The sequence below is a fragment of the Pleuronectes platessa genome, chromosome 8 (assembly GCF_947347685.1).
Source record: "Pleuronectes platessa chromosome 8, fPlePla1.1, whole genome shotgun sequence".
Taxonomy (NCBI): Eukaryota; Metazoa; Chordata; class Actinopteri; order Pleuronectiformes; family Pleuronectidae; genus Pleuronectes; species Pleuronectes platessa.
The window spans coordinates 9488422-9510517 of NC_070633.1; the positions used below are offsets into that span (position 1 = coordinate 9488422).

Sequence of the window (22096 nt, forward strand, 5' to 3'; positions counted from 1 at the left end):
TTTCAATACAAGTAACAGAGTGCTTTACAACAAACATTTTGAAACTCGTGTGAATTATAATTTGAATAAAAATAAATATCATAAAAGCAATAAAAATCACATGATAAAATCTTTTTTGCAGAGACGTGTGCAAAAAGTGAGCTAGAACACGCCTTCATTGCAATTGTTGTCTATTATGTTTAACAGTCCAGACCCCTTAAAGAATAATCCAGTACTGTTTTACGAGTTAAACTGAATATGTGGAGAAAAAGCTTCAGCAACACTTTTTACAAGTAAATGTCAGAATAAATATTAACTTCAGACAAGGTTTCTTCCTAATTTACAACTCTAAGCCCCAGAAAGCTTTCCTCTCAGTCTTTAGCCTTCCAATCATACTTGAACCTCTGGAGATTGTCTAAAATCCTAGAGTCTTGCCCCTCCATCAGACGATCAGTCGTCTTCTTGGTTTGACTGAGTTGGTTCTGAACCTCTCCTCTTTCTATTCCCCAACTGCCGAGTATAGTTTTACCAACTTTAGTTCCTTTCATAAAGCTCTGCTGTTCTCCACTCTCTCATACCTGCCCTACTTTCACACTGCTCTCACAATTTACGAGTTTCACACTCCTTCCCTCTCACCCCTCTCTCCATTTTTCACACACATACAGACACACACATACACACACACACACGTGCGCACATACACACATGCACACACACATCAGAAAGGTTTTCTTAAATATACATGCAGATTCTTAACATGAGATGTTCGGGGCTCATTAGTTTGAAGTACAGTGCAGTGTGGTGCAGTACAGTAATACAGGACAGTACAGTGAAGGAGGAGGTTAAACACTTGTAGTTTTCTCTTCTAAATACAAAGTCACACGAATACCAACATGCAAGATAATTCGTCTTCTGGCTTTTTCTCTCTGACAGCCTCGGGTACGTAAAACCTCCCATATATAACATCAGACCAAACCCGAAGCGCAAAACTGGGTTTAATGTGTAGAATCCACTGTTCTAATCAGATGGAACACCGACCTCCTTCAGCTTGGCAGCTCGTAGTGTGCTGGGACATCTCAGAGTGTTGGGTTCAGTGTAATGCTGTGAAAAAGGGGTGCGTTATGTAGATAAGTTTTATCAACAGACGTATTTGAAAGATTTCCTAATGACACTGTAAACTTACTGTAAATTATTGGTTATTGAACACCCCATCCCACCCAATAGCTAGCTGGCTAAACAGTGCTGATGTTTCAGTAGTGATTACATAAAGCAATGCTGTCTGCTTCCATGTGGATGTTGTTGAAATGCTTTTACTCCTAAATGTGAGCATCACATTAAAGTGTAATGATGGACCTCAGTGTGAAAGCAAAGACTGCAGCCTGTCCCCGCGACGGGAAGAGAGAGAGAGAGATGCAGCGAGAGAAAGAGAGAAGAAAAAAACGAGCAGGGGCAAGAGGGGCAAGTGCGAAACGGAGACAAAAGTGAGAGAGTTAAAGTGTGTGTGTGTGTGTGTGTAGAGGGAGAGAGAGAGAGTGAAAGAGTGAAAGAGCCAGGCCTAGTTTTTAGTGTGTGATCTAGGCCATTATCTGTGTTAGCACTAGTGGGGCTCCAACAGGCTCTGTGGATCCTGCATAACAATACCTTTATGAGCTTCAATGTGTGTGTGTGTGTGTGTGCATGTGAGTGTGCGCCACTATAGGCTCACACACGTGCGTTCATGCATGTTACTTCCATTGTGCCATACATAATGTACGCATGCGCCCCTGTGCCACTGCCTTTTGTTTCTTGCCACTGAGTTTGTTCCTGTTTGTTAACAACACTTGTGCGTGGCTGCATTTTGTCGAGAGTGTTTTCGTATGTGTGTATGTGTAAGTGTGTGTGTGTGTATGTGACTCCTCACATGCAGCTGTGCGCTCTTGCTGTATCACCCCCGTCGTCAGTCAACCCCCTTCTCCAGCAGCGCCCTGAGGGCCTTCATTATGTAAGAAAGACATTACTGCAGAACAGAGGCAGGCAGCCCTGATAACTCTGGCAGCCCCTGCTTCACTACAACACGCCTAGGCTTCCATCACACACACAGACACACACACAGACACAATCAAAACCTGCAGCAGAAGTGTGATCGGGATAATGGTGAAGATTGAAGGCCGCTGATGTTTGTGGACAAGCTTGTTGAAGTATACAGGAAATGCCACTAAATCATTTTCTGCATTTTAATAAATGTTCTTCTCTCATTTCCCTGCATCAACATCTCTCACTCCCTCTGTAATCTACTTCCCCTCCACCCATACATCCACTGATTTAAACACTCCTCTTTCTTAATCTCGTATACCTGCTATAATTCATCCCCCTCTCTCCATCACTGGCTCCATCCTCTGCCTCCATTCCTATTTGCACCTTCTTATTTCTCTCTCCTCGCCCACCTGGCCATCATCCCAACATCCTTCAACAGCGGTCCCCTTCCCCCTGGCCCACCAGCTCTCCATGAAGGAGGTGTTCGACGCAGAGGGCCGGCCGCGGGTGGACTTGCTCAAAGCTCATCTCACCAAGGAGGGCCGACTGGAGGAGGCTGTGGCCCTGCGCATCATCGATGAGGGTGCCGCCATTCTGCGCCAGGAGCGCACTATGTTGGACATTGAGGCGCCAGTCACGGGTATGGTACAGTGATGAAACTGAAAATAAATCTGTAATATAGTGAAGAATTGCAGGGCAATAACAGTAGCTAATCCTGATATCAGTAAATGACATAGTTTTGACATTCAGGGAAATATGTATTTGTTTTCATTTGTTAGTTAAATGAGGAAACATATCACACTGGTTCATGTCTGCACAGTAAATACAACAGTTAATGTAAACAGCTTAGCTTAGCATAAAGACTGGAAACTGGGAAACAGCTTGCTCAACAATTGAACTTTAATATGTCATTTGTTCAACCAATTTTAAGCTATGTGCCAAACTATTTATTTATTGAGTGGTAACGTCCTGCAGTCTCTACTTCTGGACAAGAACTATTCCAGAGCATAACATAAGGTTAATAGTTGTGGTGTGTTCAAACAAAGAATATATTTGTATGGATGTAGCATTGGTGAGCTTTGCTGACAGGTTAATTCGAGATGTTTCCACCTGTTTCTACTCTTTATTTTAAACTGTAAATCTGCTCCTTGTATTATTCTTAATCTCATGGAACTCTAACCAAAAAGGTGAATATAGTTATAATCCACAAGTTGAACTGTTCCTTTAAAATTGTTTTACAAAGCACAGTCTGGGGCGTCTTGCATGAAAAAACAATGTTGTTTATATACATGCATGAGTGGCAACAGATCACGCACTTTAACAGCGAGGACACGGATAGAAACAGTGACACAGAGAATTGAGCTGCACAACAAAAGGCAGAATATTAACAATTATGAAATAATCAGATTCCAGAATCATTGGCTGATTCATAATCTCCCTCATTTTTAATGTGAAATGTTATTCGGTGGCACATCACTGAGAAAAACCAGTAGGCCCTCATGTACCTCACAGCAGCAGGTGCTGGCTTTGGTAATTTCTGCATGTATTCCCCTGCCAAGGAAATGGTATGAACCGGGGGGTATGTGGAGAGAAGGAGGAGAATGAGAAACAAAATGGAAAACAAGATTGGTAGACGATGTCAGAGTAGACAGACTAGCTGGCAGGCGGACTCAGGCCACCTCAACCTCCTGACACCACCTAGTTAATGTACTTGTGTGTCTCGGATTGTACATGTGTGTGTTTGTGCAAGTGCGAGTGGTGAGACAATTTTGAGTGGGCTGTCGGGCCCACGCACTGTGGGAACAACGCTCAGCTTTCACAGGTACAGATCCCCGGGGACGGAGACAGACAGACAGGCAGATGGAGAGACAGTCGATCATAGGGAGCTCAGTACAGCTGTTCTCAGACCAGCTCGTTCCCAAGGAGCAACCTATCGATCCCTTTTTCCAAGTTTCTCCACTTGTACGAATTCTGACCCAGAAACACTTTGTCTAAGTTTGATTTAAAAAAGATTTCGCCGATAAAACTACAGAAAGATGTCCAGATCCATGTAGACATGCAAAAGTATTGTTGAGAAGATATTCAGAAAACAGCACTTTGATGCAGTCTCTCGAGAAATGCTCTAAGATTCGGCCATCTATAAAACAGACAGGCAGGTGAAAGGGTTAAATCTGAGCTGACTCTTTTCGGGTGTCACACAGAGGCATCTGGAAGAACACTGAGACAGGTCTGAGAAAGCCGACGGGCACAGATCAGTTTCGCTCATGCCAATTTTTGCATTCCCAATTCCCAGTTCAAATTAAAAGCGAATGCCGAGGAGTCGACACAAAAACAGAGAATAACATGGCAAGCAGATGGAGAAACGCCAGACGACAGACAGATGTGAAATGACCATCGCATAATGTCTGCAGAGGGGCAACTATGACATCAACTGCAATTGAAAGGAGAGGCCAGACAGATGGTGAGGGAGGTGGATGGGAAGATGTCTGCTGGCACGTCATACAGATGGGCACAGTGCTGAAGTCTTTCAGAATATATGTTCAGCATGTGAAGCATATTCTGAATTAGATCCAATTCTCCTGGATGTCACTTGAAGAAATTGTGGGAAACACAGACAAGAGAATCGGAAAAAGAATGAACAGAATCCGACCTTATGAGGCTCTATCCAGGAAGTTAGCAGAAAAGGATGCATTGAAAATTACAGGTGTTGGAGTACAACAGTAAACTCAAACTAAGCATTAGGGCTAAAACTATTTATTTGCAATATTAATTAATTTTCTGTTTATTTTCTTGATTTCTTGCTATGACTAGAAAATGTTTCATAGACATAATGATGAACATTTGACGTGTACTTTGAGTTTTTAGTTATGACCAGGTTCCCTCCACATTAGTCAGGCTTATGACGATCAAGGCGCTTTGGCTTCACTTTTGGGGATCTGCCATGTCGTCCATCTTTATATACAGTCTATGATATAAACCAAAAATATTCTTTTATTTGCTTGAAAAATGAATCAAATTAAAAGTTGGCCACCCAATCATTTTCTATTGATGAACTAACCAACAATTATTCTACTACTTGTGTCAGTTCTAAATACTCACACAGAAATCAAAGCATTAAAGGTGAATTGGCAGAGAATTTTGATGTAGAGGCTAATTTTTTAGATCCTTGATGCATTTCAAAACAAAGGCCTTCAAATGATCTCACTAGACCCTTTTTATCAAGTGTTCTCTTTGGGTTTTTCATCAGACAGATGAGTGGGGTTTCTAGCTCAGTACACAGGACACATATACCTCTGCAGATGCAAATCCGGTCAAATGGAGCCACCGAGGCAGAGACGCTCCCACATTTGTTAGCTGAGTTGTGTGGCAGCTCCGAGTGTTCATGATGTGTGTGCTGTGTCCTCAGTGTGTGGCGACATCCATGGCCAGTTCTTTGACCTGATGAAGTTGTTTGAAGTGGGAGGTTCTCCTGCCAACACACGCTACCTCTTCCTGGGGGACTATGTGGACAGGGGCTACTTCAGTATTGAGGTGAGGACGGACACTGTACACACTTCTCTGCAGCACATCTCCATTTTGCTGTGTGTGTATCCAATGTATTACATATACAGTGAGATTACAACTGAATGATAGTGCACTATTGCCCTTAAATTCATTAGGCCTTTTCCAGGGGTGAGGTTTATGTCACTACGTGGTATACAGTTACACTACTGTTCTGTATTTAATGTATTATAAATTTACAAAGGGGACTTCAGTTTGGCATTGACACAATGTGTGTCTGACAATGTGCACATAGACTGAGGTGAGTTAATCTAAAATTCATGGACAGGGAGTCTCAATATAAAGATCAGCTTTCAGGCACTATTCAGAATTAGTAGCCAGTGTTTTCCTATAGGACACAACAGACAAAGAAGGATTCAAGGTCTGTAGTCACTGACACAAGTAGAACATGTTGCTATCTGAAATATGTGTGGAAGCTGAGAGGAGATCAGCCACAGGGCTGATTGGACATTTGATTCTTTAGACGCGAGTGACTGAGCTTGTTGAGCCACCAGGACATGATGTGTCACATACAGTGATTCGGAGCAGTGTTCAGGTCGGTCACCTTCCCGACACACTTTAAGGACACAGTGGTGATACTGTGTAAAAGTGAGATAACACTCCATGAGTTATTAGTAGGTTAATAAAGAAAAAACTGGTCGGAGCTACAGGTGTTTTTTAAGTCTATTTTCCCCTGCTAACTGGATCGTCACAGTCTGATTTGGGATGATTCTTGTCAAAATGCTGTTTCTGTCTATCTTTAGACTGGAGTGCGGATCAATTTGCTTTCAGCTCAATTAATTTGGACAGTGAAGGAATTCCTAGAAACTGGCTCCATTGTGATTCTGTGTCGCACGTTGGATCTCCAGTTTGAATTTAATTTGGGAGAGCTGAAAGTGAAATGACCCCAAACTCTGTCTCATACAATTACTAACAAGGAATAATGTAGTAAAGCAAAAGTTGTTTTCTCTGCAATGTGGGTTTTAAGGAATAGTTTGATATTTTTTTTATATGAAGTTATAGCTACAAGAGCAATAGGATTAGGACAGCAGAAAGTGGTAAACTGTTATACTTATCTAGACTATTTTCCCAACAGTAATACAAACCTTTCAAAACACAAAAAACGGAAGGGTCAAAATGGAAATTGTTTTTTGTTAGCTTAGCCCTAAAAAAATCTAAAAGAAGTGTAGCATGCACAGTATATGGGACGTCCACTTTATGTCCGTGAACCAGATGTCTTAAGAAGAAGTATTAGCAAAATAAAAGGCTTTGAATGTTACAAATACTGTTGATCAAAATAATTCATGACTGGATCTAAAATACACAATCAGTCAAAAATACTTAGAATGTGTTTTACTTTGTTAAAATTTCTTTTTTTAAATGTACTCAAAATTAAAATGTTAAAGTTAAATGTTGTACTTTCCATCGAGCTGCTCTCTCTAACCAGTGTCATTGTCTCTCTCCTGGTTGAACCCTCAGTGTGTGTTATACCTGTGGTCACTGAAAATCCTCTACCCAAAGACGCTCTTTCTTCTACGGGGAAACCATGAATGTAGACATCTAACCGAATATTTCACCTTCAAACAAGAATGTGAGTTACTCTTGTTTCCTCCTGATGTTTCATGTTGCTTCATCACTTCAACCGTTCTGTTGTTCTTCCCTCTGCTTCCTACTTCATAATATATCATATCACATCTCTCTGTTAAAGTTAAGGCTACAACTAATTATTATTTTAATTTGTATTAATCTGCTGATTTCAAAGACTTTATTAGAATACGAATTAATAAAATTGTCCATCATAATTGCTCAAAGCACAAGTTGACATAACATTAAACATCAGTTTGACTTCATTATATAACATTTCTAGGAATAAATAAGTGCCGCTCTAGAAATAATGTTATTTCTAAGACCACACAATGATGCAGTAATGCTGTCACCTCACAACAAGAAGGTTCCTGCTTTGCCTTGTATTCTTATGTTGTAGGAAGTAAGCTAGCTAGTTGAATATGCTAATGTTTGCAGCAATTAACTTGCTCCTTACACATCCGCTCTTGTAACCTTGGTTTTACAAAAACTAAAACTTCTTTACCCCCCTCGAAACTCTTGAGATGTTGAGTATTACTCTCATTATACACACTTCTTCAACAATGTGCGACTCAAACCCTGACAGCTCTGCTGTGCTTAGTTACACTCTGATTGGATCATTTGCTGCTCAGGAGAGAGGTTTAGCAAAAAGTCAATTAATCTTCTGTCAATCTACTGATCGATACATCGACTGACTGTCTCAGCTAAACTTTAATACTTTCTGGGGCTTTTTCTCTTATCTTCCTCCCTCTCAAAGATTCTCCTCATCCTCCTCTGTCACTAGCAGGTTGCATCCTCCCTCCTTTTCCACTCTCCACATCCTATTTCTCCTCCTCTTCGTCTTCATCCCTCTTACATCTCCTCTTCCCACCCCCAGTCCTTGTTTCTCTCTCTCTCTCTCTCTCTCTCTCTCTCTCTCTCTCTCTCTCTCTCTCTCTCTCTCTCTCTCTCTCTCTCTCTCTCTCTCTCCTCTCTCTCTCTCTCTCTCTCTCTCTCTCTCTCTCTCTCTCTCTGCCAGTGAGTTTCGCCGTCCTGTACGATAGTGGGTGATTTACAGCAAATTAATTTGGCCTGTAATGATTGGCTCAGGGACTTACTCCTCTGTGTCCGATTGGCCAAGGGACGAGGGAGCTAATTTCCCCTGGTGCTCATGGCGAATAGTGGTCGCCCTCAATTACCATCTGCTGTGTGTATGTGTGTATATGTGTGCAAGTGCATGTACATTGACTGCATGCGTGTGCAAGAGTGTCTTCATAAATGTTTGAGTTTGCGTGTGTGTGAGTAAGGGGCTGACAACTGGTGGACTAGCAGTAATGAGTTCTTGCTCTACACGAGGCAGATGGAGAGGTTGACAAACACACTCCTCGCTATCACACACATACACACACACAAACACTGAAACGCTCTACAATACTGGCTTTGATTTGTACATGTCGTTCCTGTGTCCTCGCACTCCCCCTCCACTTTCTCATCCCTCTCTCCTCATCGTCGCCTCTCCTCACTCTCTCCCTCTCACCACTCTTAACCTCTCCTCCTTCTCCTGTCTCCTCCCATCAATCTCTCTTTATAAAATTATCATTCTCCCTTTCCATTCCTCCCTGCTCGCTGTCATCCAAAATCCACCCTTCTTCCTCCATCTTCTTCTTCTCTCTCCATCCCCCTATCTCCTTTCAGCTATTTTAATTCTGTGATATTGTTTTGTGTCAGATGTATTGTTACGCTGATGTGTGAAATGTCCTTAAAGATGCTGCGTGTTGGATGTCTCTATCGACATCCCTGCCAAATCAAAGGAGTTTTTCATGGAGCAAAGATTCTGCCAAACAGTTACGCTGCCTCATGTGTATATTTGGGTCAGATTTTGTTCACTGGAATTCGAACGGGAGTTTTTGCATCAATATGTTGCCTGTAATAATATGCAATGTTACTAATATGGATCAGTTTTTTTTTAGCAACATGCCTTCTTATCTAGGAAGTGGCATTTCGAAATCATTCGAGAGGAGATAAACATGTCAAGTGCTGGAGAAGAGATGGAAGCATACATTATTAACGTGTTATTTGGAAATCCTACATGTTGGCGCCTTTATGCTCAAGTGGACTAAAGTATGTTTTGAGAGGAACCAAACAAGTCAGTCTGAGGCCTTAAAATGACTCAGTTCTTCAGATCCATCCATGTAAAGGCTTCATATATGTTTCTTCTCTGCATTTCTTCTTGTACAGTGTGTTTGTGTATGATATGAAACAGTCACACCCTGAGTGACAGGGACCGACTATACATGTCTGGGGATAGTGGCTGTTCAATGCATGTCAAAACATACTCGGGCGCTTCTCTTGTCTTACGTCTGAAAATGTCTCTCCACGGCTCCATCCACCTCCAGGTAAGATCAAGTACTCGGAGCAGGTGTATGATTCCTGCATGGAGGCGTTTGATTGCCTGCCCCTGGCAGCCCTGATGAACCAGCAGTTCCTTTGTGTGCATGGGGGGCTTTCACCAGAGATCCACACGCTGGACGACATCAAGAAGGTAAAATAAGACACGCACATATACAAAGTTTGAAGGAACAGTGCTACCCTACTTATGCAAGATTTGGGTTGTGACATCTGTATGGAAATGTTGGGCCATATAGTGTATAGTGTAGGCTTTCTGAAATTTAGAGTTAGTACATAAAAGAGTTGAAAAAAATAAGCAGCAATATCTACACTGTGGTTTGTTTATCTAGAAGCTGTGGTCAGATTGAACTCACACAGAGTGAGATAACTACTAGCTAAAGCAAAAGAGTTATCTCTCAATGAAAATCATATATATAATGAGCAATGATGCATCTCCACTTTCTCCTGTTTTATAAAAATGCAGCTAAAACATCTTGCACCTTTCGTGTCATTTGGAGCCTGCACAGTTGCCATTGTGGTGTTCTGAGACAATATTAAAAACCTGCTGATACATGCGCTCGTCCAGTTCCGCGTTGTTGTTATATTATTAAATTAAAGCATCAAATAACCTACTAATTTAATACAAAACCAAATATATCAGATACATGCTCACTAGAAGATACTTCATTGTGATAAGAACTACCTCGAAACAAATGCATTCCATGTCCTATCGAGGTGGGGTTAGTGAGCTATACTGCAGCCAGACACCAGGGGGCAATGAAGACTTGGCTTCACTTTTGTCCATCTTTACTAGCTGTGAGCTAACCATAGCTAGCCTTCACTAAAGCTAAAACTAGATTCACTTAATTAATCATTCCTTACTTTTAAAGAAAAAATTATATTTTTGTAAGTTAACTCTACCCTCGGCCTGCACTGGCTAGGTAGATACTTCATAAGACACCAGAAGATGCATTAGTGAAAAAGACGCTCACGCAGTCTGTATGTATTCACTTAATACAGAAAACAAAGGCTCACACATGCACACAGAGACATGAGAACACACACTTCCTCATCTAATTGCAGTGTTTCCATGGTGAATCTGCTGGTGTGACATCTTCTCCCCCTGTGTGGTGAGGGTTGCCATGGAGATGCTCTGCTCTGACAGTATGTGTTTGTGTGCATTTGTGTGCACTATGTGTTCGCTTTTTTTCTCCTCCGATTTATACCGTATTTATTTATGCATATATGTGTGTGGTTGATTAGAACATTTTGTGTGATATATATATTATTTGGTCCTACATGTACATTTCTGTGTGTGCTGGTCTTGACATGTAAGCTTACATTTTGTGTGTTTCTTTGTGTGTGTTTGTCTGTGTGCCTCCTGTGTCCCAGTTGGACCGGTTCAAGGAGCCCCCAGCGTTTGGGCCCATGTGCGACCTGTTGTGGGCCGACCCCCTGGAAGACTTTGGCAACGAGAAGACCCAGGAGTATTTTGGCCACAACACAGTCAGAGGCTGCTCCTATTTCTACAGGTACAGGACAAAACTACTCCTCAGGATGACTCAGACAAAAAATTGATAAATAGAAAATTAGCGTGATTTGAATGAATTTAGTCTGTTCGTGTTGATATAACAGATCCCTGCACTTATGAAGCCCAGTGTTATGAACCAACTTGGTGTCCAAACAACCCAGAAAGAATAAAATATTCATATATTAAAAAAAATTACACATTAGAAACAATATTCTTTGAAATTACCAGCTACAGCATGCAGCCAGAAGTGAGGTAGGCTCTCTCAAATGTGTTGTGTGAGGCTTATTCAATATGTTTTAATGATGTGGGTTCCTTGTAAGCGAGTGCCTGGTATTCAGTGAGATGTGGCTTTCATGTATAAACCAGGAATCTAATAAGTTTAAGGTGGAATTCTGGTAGTTGGTTTGGGATGTCGGTTATTAGAGGAGAGACCCGTCCAGCCTGGTTACACCACATCCAAGATAAGACAATAATGGTTGGGATTTGAACAAGAGACAGAAAATCTTGGCCAGTGTACACACACACACACACACACACACACACACACACACACACACACACACACACACACACACACACACACACACACACACACACACACACACACACACACAACACGCACAAACACACACAAACACACACACACACACACACACACACACACTTACACAAACGCACACACACAAACAGCACATTCACAAACACATACTCACAGTTCCGTTTCAGCATGAAACGATATCCCACAATCCCCAGGGAGACTGCGCGGTTCTGTTGCTATGACGACTGGCTACTCCTGCCAGATATGAAGTGATATTAAGATACAGTGAGAGAAAGAGGGAGAGCAACATGGGAGGAGGGTTGTGGTGGTGGTGGAAGGATGGACGATGAAAGCTGTAATTCAAAAAATCAAAATAAAGGAATGTAAAAGAGGCAAAGCTGAAGTTGAACTGCTTTGGGCTCGTCCTCGAGTGTAGAAGTTGGTGTTATGACATGACATTTTACATTTTAAGCGGACAAGGCATCAATCTACCTCCACAGAACTGAGGCCTGTCTGCGCTCACTAATGGCCCCTGCTGGTCCCTGTCAGACATGACTTTAGAAAATAAGAGGCCTACTGATCTCCCACTGCAAGACTTAAAACACTTTCATCTGTCTTGTGGTATACAACTGTCTTAATGTTATAGCAAATGACACGTTTTTTATGTAATGCGGTCTTTACTGGATCTTTTTGGATATTTCTTCTCCTGGATGTTTTTCCATTGCCATTTTTCAGATTGTTTAGCTCGCTCTAAGTCTGTCTTTCTCTCTCTCTCTGTCTCCAGTTACCCAGCAGTGTGTGAGTTCCTACAGACCAACAACCTGCTGTCAATCATCAGAGCACATGAAGCACAGGATGCTGGGTAAGCTGACTGACTGTCACAGCTCAGTCCTTCTCTCGGCTTAAAAAGGGAGCACCATTTAATTTAATTGCTTACCTTGATCATGTGCCGGCCTGTTATTTCTCTTTGTGCAGGAATTGGCACATTAAGGGAAAACGAGGGTCCACAATTTAACCCCCTGTCACCATTAAACTGTGTTATTATTATTGGTAGAGTTTGTCTCACTGAGAGCATCCATAACAAAATCCAGGTTGAATAACTCACTTCTTGAAAACAGCACGTTAAGGCAACACGGCCATGTGAGGCTTGCACTACTAGTCTCAATAAAAAAAAAGAAGTGGGGGCAAAACACATTTCCTGACCCCAAACAAATCCAAATGCATTACCAGCATCTGTTATCTCAGTGAAAATCCTCGAACTATAATGCTGCAATTAAGACAGAGCTATTCTGAGTTTTGCTGTTCGCTGAACCCATTAACAGTATTTTGGTCATGCAGCCGGGTAGTCTGGGTAATCGTCCATCTAGTCTAGGTGCACTTGGAAAAAGGACAGGACAATAGAAATGATATTTTTAGTAGAATAAGCTGCTGCACTTGTACCTGGAATACCAGATTAGTAATGAATTTTGTAATTAGTCCATCCTTAAAGGGAGACAACTGGCAGAGGAAGCTTTTATGCTTTCAAATGATCATCCAGGGATTTTTGTCTATTTCTTTAACAATACGAGATGTGGTGTTTTAATTTAGTTTCTTTTTTAATGATTTCCCTGGTAATAACTCAGGCATCTTGTTAAAAAAAATCTTGCATGTTTAGGAGACTGATATTTATCAGTGTTAAAAATTTGGTACAGCTTGATTACATTTGGGGGAACTGTGGGGCCTTACACGGAGGTATGTGCTCTACTGAGTGCCAGTCTTAAACTCAAAGTGTTAGCTTCTGGTTCTCACTCATTCTTTTAAACACAAGGAGATTTCAGCAGCTCTCAGATTTTCTCCGCCATGCCAGGGATTCTGTTCTGTTCTGATTTTTAATCATGTGGCTGTCTAGTCTTCAAACGGTCCATGTCTGGTTTAAACGGCTGAGAGCAAATCCTCTGGTTTTCAGCCACGGAGTAGTGTTTTATTTGAACGGCTGTAATGTGGGTGGTTTGCTTGTCTTGCTTGTTCCTCAGGTACCGTATGTACAGGAAGAGTCAGACTACAGGTTTTCCCTCGCTCATCACCATCTTCTCTGCTCCAAACTACCTGGATGTCTACAACAACAAAGGTCTGACAGTGACCCATGTACACAATCTTCCACTTCTTCTTAGTATCACATGTGTTACGTGTGTGTTAGTGTTTAGGGAAAAGGCTAATATCTGTATGTGTGTGTGTGTGTGTGTCTAGCGGCGGTGCTGAAGTATGAGAACAATGTGATGAACATTCGTCAATTCAACTGTTCTCCTCATCCCTACTGGCTTCCCAACTTCATGGACGTCTTCACATGGTCGTTGCCTTTCGTGGGAGAGAAGGGTACCACACACACAAACACACACACACACACACACACACACACACACACACACACACACACACACACACACACACACACACACACACACACACACAACCTTGTCTAGACTCTTCCACACAGTACACTGAAAGTACTGACACTGACATAATTGTCTTAACAATTGATTAGCGCCAGACTGGTACTGGCTACTTGTATTTTTATATTGAGTAATGTAAGGACACAGTTCCTCAGAGTACTATGAAATATGTGTCCAATAGTTGTTGCAGTCCTCCTGGCCATATGAGAGATTCATACTTTTTGTGTTAGGTAAAATCATTCTGTTTGAAGCACCACTTAATAAAACTCTCTAAAAATAGCAGTGACATCAGCTCTAAAAGCTAAACAACCCCTATTTACTGGATTAGAGACATGTGGGTAACTAGAGTTCACTGTGATTCTCTCCTTCCCTAGAGCAGCAGTAGATAGATGGTAGGAAATGAGGAGAAAGGGAGAAATGGAGACAACAAGAGTCTCCAGCTGGGTGTTTAAACCACCAGGGTGTCCCCATGTCCCTGAGAATGTGTGTGTCTCTCTTGATCCTGCAGTGACTGAGATGCTGGTAAATGTCCTGAGTATCTGCTCTGACGACGAACTTGTGAACGACGGAGAGGAAATCTACGATGGTAACAAACACACAGTGTTAACATTAGAGCCATATAGAATTAATTACATTTTTTATTTAATATGTCATTAACCAGGTTTTTTTTGTAACATTTATTTTGTTAATGTATGTCTGAGTGTGTGTTTGTTGGTCTTTCAGCCAATGCAGCAGCAGCAAGGAAAGAGGTGATCAAAAACAAGATCCGAGCCATTGGGAAGATGGCCAAAATGTTCTCTGTTCTACGGTGGGTTGAGTCCTGGTTGTGCGTGTGTGTGTGCTTACTGCCAACGCATGTAGTATTTCATTTCATTTCTGCAGAAATTAAACAGAAGTTATCTGATTGTCACTTTGTGGGTTTGAAACCACAAGGATGTTAAACTGCTTGCAGATGTCCTGCGTCAGGAAGTGTGTAATTCTATGTAACTCCTTCACCATCTCCCTTTTTGCACACACACACACTCACACACACACACACACTCACACTCACACTCACACTCACACACACACACACACACACACACACACACACACACACACACACACACACACACACACACACACACACACACATATTATCTCTTTCTATCTCTCAGGGAGGAGAGTGAGAACGTGTTGACCCTGAAGGGACTGACCCCTACAGGCATGCTGCCCAGCGGAGTGCTGTCTGGGGGCAAACAGACCCTGCAGAGCGGTGAGTATCACACACCTGCACACACACACAGACACACTCCGCATCTAAACCGAGAGCCCACCTTCCAAAGTAGATTTAAAAGATACACAAGCAGACACAGATTCAATTTGAATATCTGCTTTGGACCATCTTCCTTCCTGCCCTCTTTCCTTATCTCCCACTCGACTGCTGTTTTTCTCCTCATCATTCTGCCTCACTGACTCAGTCACCCTCTTCACCTCACCTCACCGGCGCTGAGGATACTAACAGCCTGCTGGTTATGTGTGTGAGTGAGCGAGAGAATAACCTTTACATTAAGGGACAGTATTGCGGAGACAGGCATTGAGGGCACATACAGCTAAAGTGTGTGTGTGTGTGTGTGAGCTAACAGCAGCTACTGCTAACTCTGAACCTGTCATGACCTCAGTGCCCTGAGTTCCTCACCTGACTAAAGCCTGAGACATCCTTTTAAGTCTGTGAATTTGTGAACGCTGAGCGTCCATGCTTGCACTCGTCTGCCAACACAAACTGCAAAAAACCATGATTTGTCAAAGCGGGACGTATTGCTGCCTTCAAATGGAACTCATGAGCTCCTGGTTACGATGTGCAAGGTCACATACACAGTGCACCGGGAGTTTAAGTGGTAGAGTGGTGAGAACAGCACTACTAGGCAACAGCTAAATGGATCCTAATATTAACAGTACTCTCAGCTAACAATTTAGCAAGCTAGCCTTCAGGTAACAATCAGTACAAATACATAGAGATAGAGGGAAATGGTCTACACTTCACAATTCAATGAAAAATGTACAACCATGCCCTGAATCACTTCTGATAAATGTCAGATCACAGGAAAAGGTGGAGATACCAGAAGAGGGAGGCGTTCATATGAGCACGACTCCATTTGAAGACAGGCTATGTTAAACCATCATGTGGAAAAAGTCCATGAAAACGTGAGGATTGAGAGGAGAGAGGGGTAATATGTAACAAATGTCCCTGGCTGGCCTCAAACCTGAGACGTTGAAGTTTACAATGTACACGTTTTACCCCCTTGACAATCATCCTGCCCTTTATCATGTTTTTCCACTGCCATTCTGTCTGAAATTTACTGTGTGCCTCTGCCCTGACCTCCGGGGGGAGGATTTTTGCTTTATGGGGATGGAATCCCACCTCATTCCTCCACAAATCGCCCAATGCTTTGGTGATGAACCAACCCAACCGTTTGACATCTATCTGAGATTTTTGAGGCCTCTCCTGGGCTAGGATTTCCCATAACCACTTCTTTGTGTCTTGAAGCCAATACATTTACACATAACTGCACAGAAGCATGTTTCAGCCTCCACCCGTTTCTACTCCTCCTTCTTTGCACTTCATCTACCCTCTTGGACTGTCATCTTCTCTCTCTCTTCCTGTCTCTTCTTTTATCTTTGCCCATCCTTCAGCTACCATTGAGGCCATAGAAGCCATCGAGACAGTTAAGGACGCTGAAGGTAAAATCCCACTCATTTCACTCTGTGTGTGTGTTGTGTGCGCACACGTGTGCACATGTGTGCAGGTGTGCATGTGAGCAGCATGGCTGCGCTCTCAGCAACCCATGCTCATAAGGTCATAGAATTTCTTTACCCACGATGCACTCAGCTCTTCTAACCGCATCAGCCACTCACAATAAAGCCTAAAACTGCTCCACGCTGAATCCGCCACATTAAACAACACAACCATACACACATTTTTCTCTTTCCTTCACTTGGTAAACAGGAATACCGCTACACCTGCTCTGTCAACACACATACACACACATCACACAACTTTTTCTTACACATACGAGAAGAGCGGGACTGTGGGAGGGAGTGGGTGTTGTGAGGGTGGGCAGGGTCACTAAGACCTCTTGTAGTCTGCAGTGTGTTATCTCTGTGTTTCATAGGTACTGTAGTACTGTAGAAAATGAACATGCAATCAATCTGTAGCTCTACAACAATACGGCAGAACACCAGTCACTCGTGAAGCTATAAAAAATAAAAGCAAAGTGTTGATGGAATATATATTTGTCAAATCTTCAAACTCTATTCGGGTTAAAATAGTCTTAATTCAAGGTTCAGTTCAGCTTTTCAAGGAGCTTTCGGCCATATTCTGTGACCTCCTCCAGTAAATGATCATATGACCTTAGCACAGAACTTCGGTCTGGTGAGTACAGAGGGAAGGTGATGTGACCTAGATCATGTGATGAGACCTGAGACATTTGCTGAAGAAGACTGAGGAGATGGTGGTAGTCTCTTTGGAAGGCAAAGTAAATTAACCTTCACATGAATCCCTCCAAACTGAGCCCCAGATGTCTGCGCTGCTTTACTGTCAAAGTGCTCCTGCAACTACTTTTACTTATTTGCTAACTATGACTTAGTCAACCTTGAATTTTGAATATTTTTACTACAGATGTGTTCTTGAGGTTAAAACTTAATCTCAAAATTGAAAACCTCAGTGTAAAGAAAAAGAGAGAATATAATAACACATAAGAAGATAAAATACATTTTGCACATTTTACTGAATTACCGGGCGTCACCAGGACAGTTCTGCCAAATTATTCTCTGCTACTGAATAGATTGTGGTCATGGTGTTTGTGTTCTATTGTATTAAATATTATGTGTACATAGGTGATGTGATAACTCTGCACGCTTAGTTAATTGTAGTTGTTTGTGTTTGTACCCTTATTGCTGTCCTTGGCCAACATGAACTACAGCCCATAATTTGTTTGAGCAAATAAATTATGGGAATCACTTGTGTTGAGTATTTCTGTGATGTTATGTGACTTGTAGGTGGGTGTAGGCTGTCTGCTGTGTAACACAGTAGATGACTGTATTTGTGAGTGTGCCGCATGTGTGAAAAGGTAAAATGACAGGACACACCTCCGGACCTGGGACCGCAGATCAGCTGATTTCAAAGCGTCAAGTTCAAGCATAGTTTTACTGTAAAATTAGGAAAAACCAACCTGAGAGAAAATTCAAACCTGACACCCCACGTTTGTCCTTCTTTTGAATTTTCGTCTGTAGTTCACAGCATTTTAGGGAAACTTGGAGTTTACGCTAAATGTTCTCTAACAGCATCTGACTGTCAAACTGTCCGCACAGAAGTGAAACGTGTTTTCAGGACTTATGAACGACTGCTCCCATGCAGCTTTGTTCCATACTGTGTCTCCTAGTGGCTCGAACCAGACATCTCAGACTACTGATCTAGGATCAATGGCCAAGTCGCACTGACTGACCACTGTGAGCCGTGAGATCAAAGTAATCCTAGCTCAGCATTCAGACAACTTGTGAACACTGGCTGATGTATATGTGTGTGTGTGTGTGTGTGTGTGTGTCTGTATTGGTGTAGAAGCCCTGAAGATTTGCATATTATTTGCTAGAGAAATTTGTCTATCCAAATTCCCAAATGGCGAGCACTATCAAGATCAGAATGGTAAAATAGTGTTCTTTCTGGTGCACGCAATCAAAAGCATTTAAAAGGTGAATTAGAGGAGAATGGATGTTTTGTAAATGTTTGTATATTCACATTTGATAGTGCTCTGAATATGTCCTCCAGGGGGTTTGGATACACAAGATTTGACTGAATGTTTCTTAAGATATTAACTCTCTGTGTGCATGTACGTATGCTTGTGTGTGTGTGTTTGTGTGTGTGTGTGTTTGTGTGTTCGTGTCTGTCTCTGCAGCCATCAGAGGCTTCTCCCCGCAGCATCGGATCAGCAGTTTCGAGGAGGCCAAAGGTCTGGACCGGATCAACGAGAGGATGCCACCGCGGCGCGACGGCGTCAACAGCGTGGGCCTGTCAATGGGCCGCATGAACATGGGAGAGCCCAATGGGACGGACAGCAACAGCAATATAGAGTGATGGACATACACTCCCACAAGCCCAAACCTGCAGTTACAACACTGATATGGTACCATATTTATAAGATACCTGTACATAGGCATATATACACCAGAAAAAAAGGCATCACACAGCGACACAGTATTTCATTCACTCAATAGGATCACACAACATCACACACATATGCAAACAGACACACATGATTACTGCCCCCCTTCCCAATGCCCTCAGCTGTATGTAAAGGCATGAGTGTACCTGGACGTTACCACCAAAGGCTGAGTCTCTTCACTGTACTGATCAGCCCTATTTAGAGAAGTACCACTCCCATGTCACTGCACAACAACAAGGAAAAGTACTACTAAAACAGTCCCCATGCTAAACAGGAGGAGCTGCAGTTCACCTCGTATGTTGGGGATCACCAGTGTAGGCATGACGTGGCTGTCTCTGTGGCATGTGTCGTGTCTGGCGGGATCAAGTGTTTGCACATTGGGGTGGGGGGGTTGTTAGTGGCAATCAAGGAAGGTTGGGACGTTAAAGATTTGCCTGGTTATTTTTCATGTTTGCATTGCGAAACAGGAAATGGAACCAAACCTTCTGTGGGTTGATTTTATATGGTTGTAATTGCTCTTGCCTGCGTGCACATGCTTCAACATGTAACGTAATGTCCGTGAGGCATTTGAAAATTCCTCCTGGTTTTGCAAACACGGGCAGATCTGGTCCTAAAGCAGGCAGCGGGTGAGAAGAGTTCGAACATGCAGTGTGGTGTGGTGTGGAGGTCTGTCTGTCGGCGTGAGATAATCTCGGCTGCCGTCTAATCTGAGTCCTAGCTGACCTTTTCTTCTCGGGAGGAGATTCCCGTTTTGCTTTTGTAGCACTGCACCCGTCCTCCAGCTGAAGTGAAGTGGAGGATCCCCCCTCCCCGAACCATCCACCCCCCAAAACTCTGATCCCAGGCTAGTTAACTCTAGTGGAAAGGCCTGACACCTGGGCCGGATCAGATCTGAGGTGTTCCTCCCTACCTACCATGTGTAAATAGGATACAGAGAGAGGCTCTATTGCACATCTGATGCATATGATCACACAATGCACGATGCAGTATAGTGGAATTAAGATGCTTTCTGTCTCTGAGGGGGCCGGGGGGAGTTGAAATGTGAAGTCATTCTCTATCCATTCTCTTTCTACATCCTCCTTTCTGTCTGCTTCTAAACAGCAGCATTGGCTGGGAATCTCCAGCCTTAATAGCAGGAATTGATATTTCACACAGGAAACTGACTCTTGTGGTGAAGGTAGCAGCCAAGACAACAGAAGAAGTCAGAAGAAAAGGTCTTTGTAAAGCATTTATATTAACGCATCAGTGCATGCAGAGTTAAGTTCTTTGATAATAATGTGAAGATTATATTTGTGCTCTGTGTTTCACTATGGTAGGAATTTTTTTCTGGTTTTCTGGTTGATATAAATGAACTGAGGAATAATGAATTATTTATTTTGTACATAATGTTAATTTATTTTTTGTATTCATTTTGTGTTATGTTTTTTTCTTTTTCTTTTTTTTCACAACCTGTGTTTCCGGTTTCTTTCGACACTGTACAGAATGACAGTAAGCTACTATTCAAAGTGTCGAGTCCACGTTCTCTCCTCTTTTCTTTGTCGATGTACAGGAGTTGTTTTTAAATGATAAATATGAATAATGATAAACAAATATTAAACTAGCAATGACGAATGACCATACTATATACAGAGGCACAGGCATTCAGGCAGCCAAAGCATGATTGCATGGTTAAAATTTGAGCTGTTCAAAGCAAAAAGCAGCAAGACACATTTAAACAGAAGAGCCGGTGTGTTGCCGTCACGATTTAAAGGAAAAAAGTGTACTCTCTCTGATCATGACTCTTGATGATTCCTCATGTTATTTGATGATATTTATGATTCTATGATTATTATGATTCTATTTATTATGGACATTATTCTTAATATTTAAGCTCTCTCTCTCTGCTGGTTGCTCTTCATGTTTCGTTGCTCCTTGGTTGATCTTGTGCTTCTTTGGGAGAGGTGAACCCCCCTGGGAGACCCTGTGCCATAGAAATGTTGCCACGGTCCTCTCTCTCTCTCTCTCTCTCTCTCTCTCTCTCTCTCTCTCTCTCTCTCTCTCTCTCTCTCTCTCTCTCTCTCTCTCTCTCTCTCTCTCTCTCTCTCTTTCTTTCTCTCTCTCAGTCCTCTCTCTCTCTCAGTCCTTCTCTCTCTCTCTCTCTCTTTCTCTCACAGTCCCTCTCTCTCTCTCGGTTTGACTCCCCCAGTCACTAACACTGTAAGCATGCCCCATGGGACGATCCACTTTTTTACTCTTGAATAAAATATGCATGAACCTTTGAAATCGATACCTTGTCTTTATTTCCTCCATACTGTAAAGGCTTACTCTAACCATGATCATATATTTGCCTAACTCTTAACCTAACCTAACATTAATTCTTCACCTTATAATGTAATGATTAACATTATGAGGACTTGCTTTTTGTCCCCATAAGGGAGACAAGTCCACACACACACACTGATGCCATAGAGAAACTCTCAATCAAAACCAGTCAAAAACCGGCAATACCTGTTCACAGAAGAACATGAACAATATGCTTCAGGCAGTGAACACATATGCTAAAGACACATTATCACTCATTGGGCCTCATCCACCCACCGGTCTTAAGAAGAAAAGTCTTCTTAAAACCCACTTACGCAGTTTTGACAACTAAAATGCTTGTGAATAATCAGTAATTGTGTTATTTACTTCTTTAATTCTACAGTTATAAAACAATTTAAACTTGCACAATATTTGATCATTTTTATCTTTAATAAAGAAAGACAAGTTTCAGTGCATATTACAGTTGTTTTAAACATATGACCCCCCATCTTTAGGTTTTACATACTGGTGTTTATATACATAGTTGTACGGCTACAGCTTTTATTTAAGATGTTCCCTCCAAGTGTGGCCTATTAATTCTGAAAACTGAATATTATCTGTTCTGAGAGGAGAGATG

General features: G+C 42.1%; 1 protein-coding gene across 9 annotated transcripts; it reads left to right on the plus strand.

Moving 5' to 3' along the window:
• Positions 1 to 2589: 2589 nt before the first annotated feature.
• On the plus strand, positions 2590 to 21219 carry LOC128446502 (protein phosphatase 3 catalytic subunit alpha). Of its 9 annotated transcripts, none has more exons than XM_053429581.1 (14): positions 2590 to 2632; positions 5399 to 5586; positions 7006 to 7123; positions 9492 to 9637; positions 10876 to 11015; positions 12337 to 12414; positions 13565 to 13659; positions 13779 to 13904; positions 14490 to 14567; positions 14705 to 14789; positions 15139 to 15236; positions 16655 to 16686; positions 18644 to 18662; positions 18913 to 21219. In XM_053429581.1, the coding sequence occupies exons 1-14, from the start codon at positions 2605 to 2607 to the stop codon at positions 19089 to 19091; spliced, it is 1410 nt and encodes a 469-aa protein (XP_053285556.1). In that variant the 5' UTR covers positions 2590 to 2604; the 3' UTR covers positions 19092 to 21219. The 9 variants fall into 9 exon arrangements, with proteins under 9 accessions (XP_053285556.1, XP_053285559.1, XP_053285557.1 ...); XM_053429584.1 differs by having other exon boundaries at positions 5399 to 5523; positions 7012 to 7123; XM_053429582.1 differs by lacking the exon at positions 18644 to 18662 and having other exon boundaries at positions 5399 to 5523; positions 7012 to 7123; positions 16655 to 16702.
• Positions 21220 to 22096: the final 877 nt, after the last annotated feature.

Bases quoted from the DNA above. Each gene is read 5' to 3' on its own strand.
- LOC128446502 (XM_053429581.1), top strand. From the start codon at position 2,605: ATGTTGGACATTGAGGCGCCAGTCACGG. The intron at 12,415-13,564 runs GTAAGCTGACTG...CTTGTTCCTCAG, and splicing joins CATGAAGCACAGGATGCTGG to GTACCGTATGTACAGGAAGA. The intron at 13,660-13,778 runs GTCTGACAGTGA...GTGTGTGTCTAG, and splicing joins GGATGTCTACAACAACAAAG to CGGCGGTGCTGAAGTATGAG.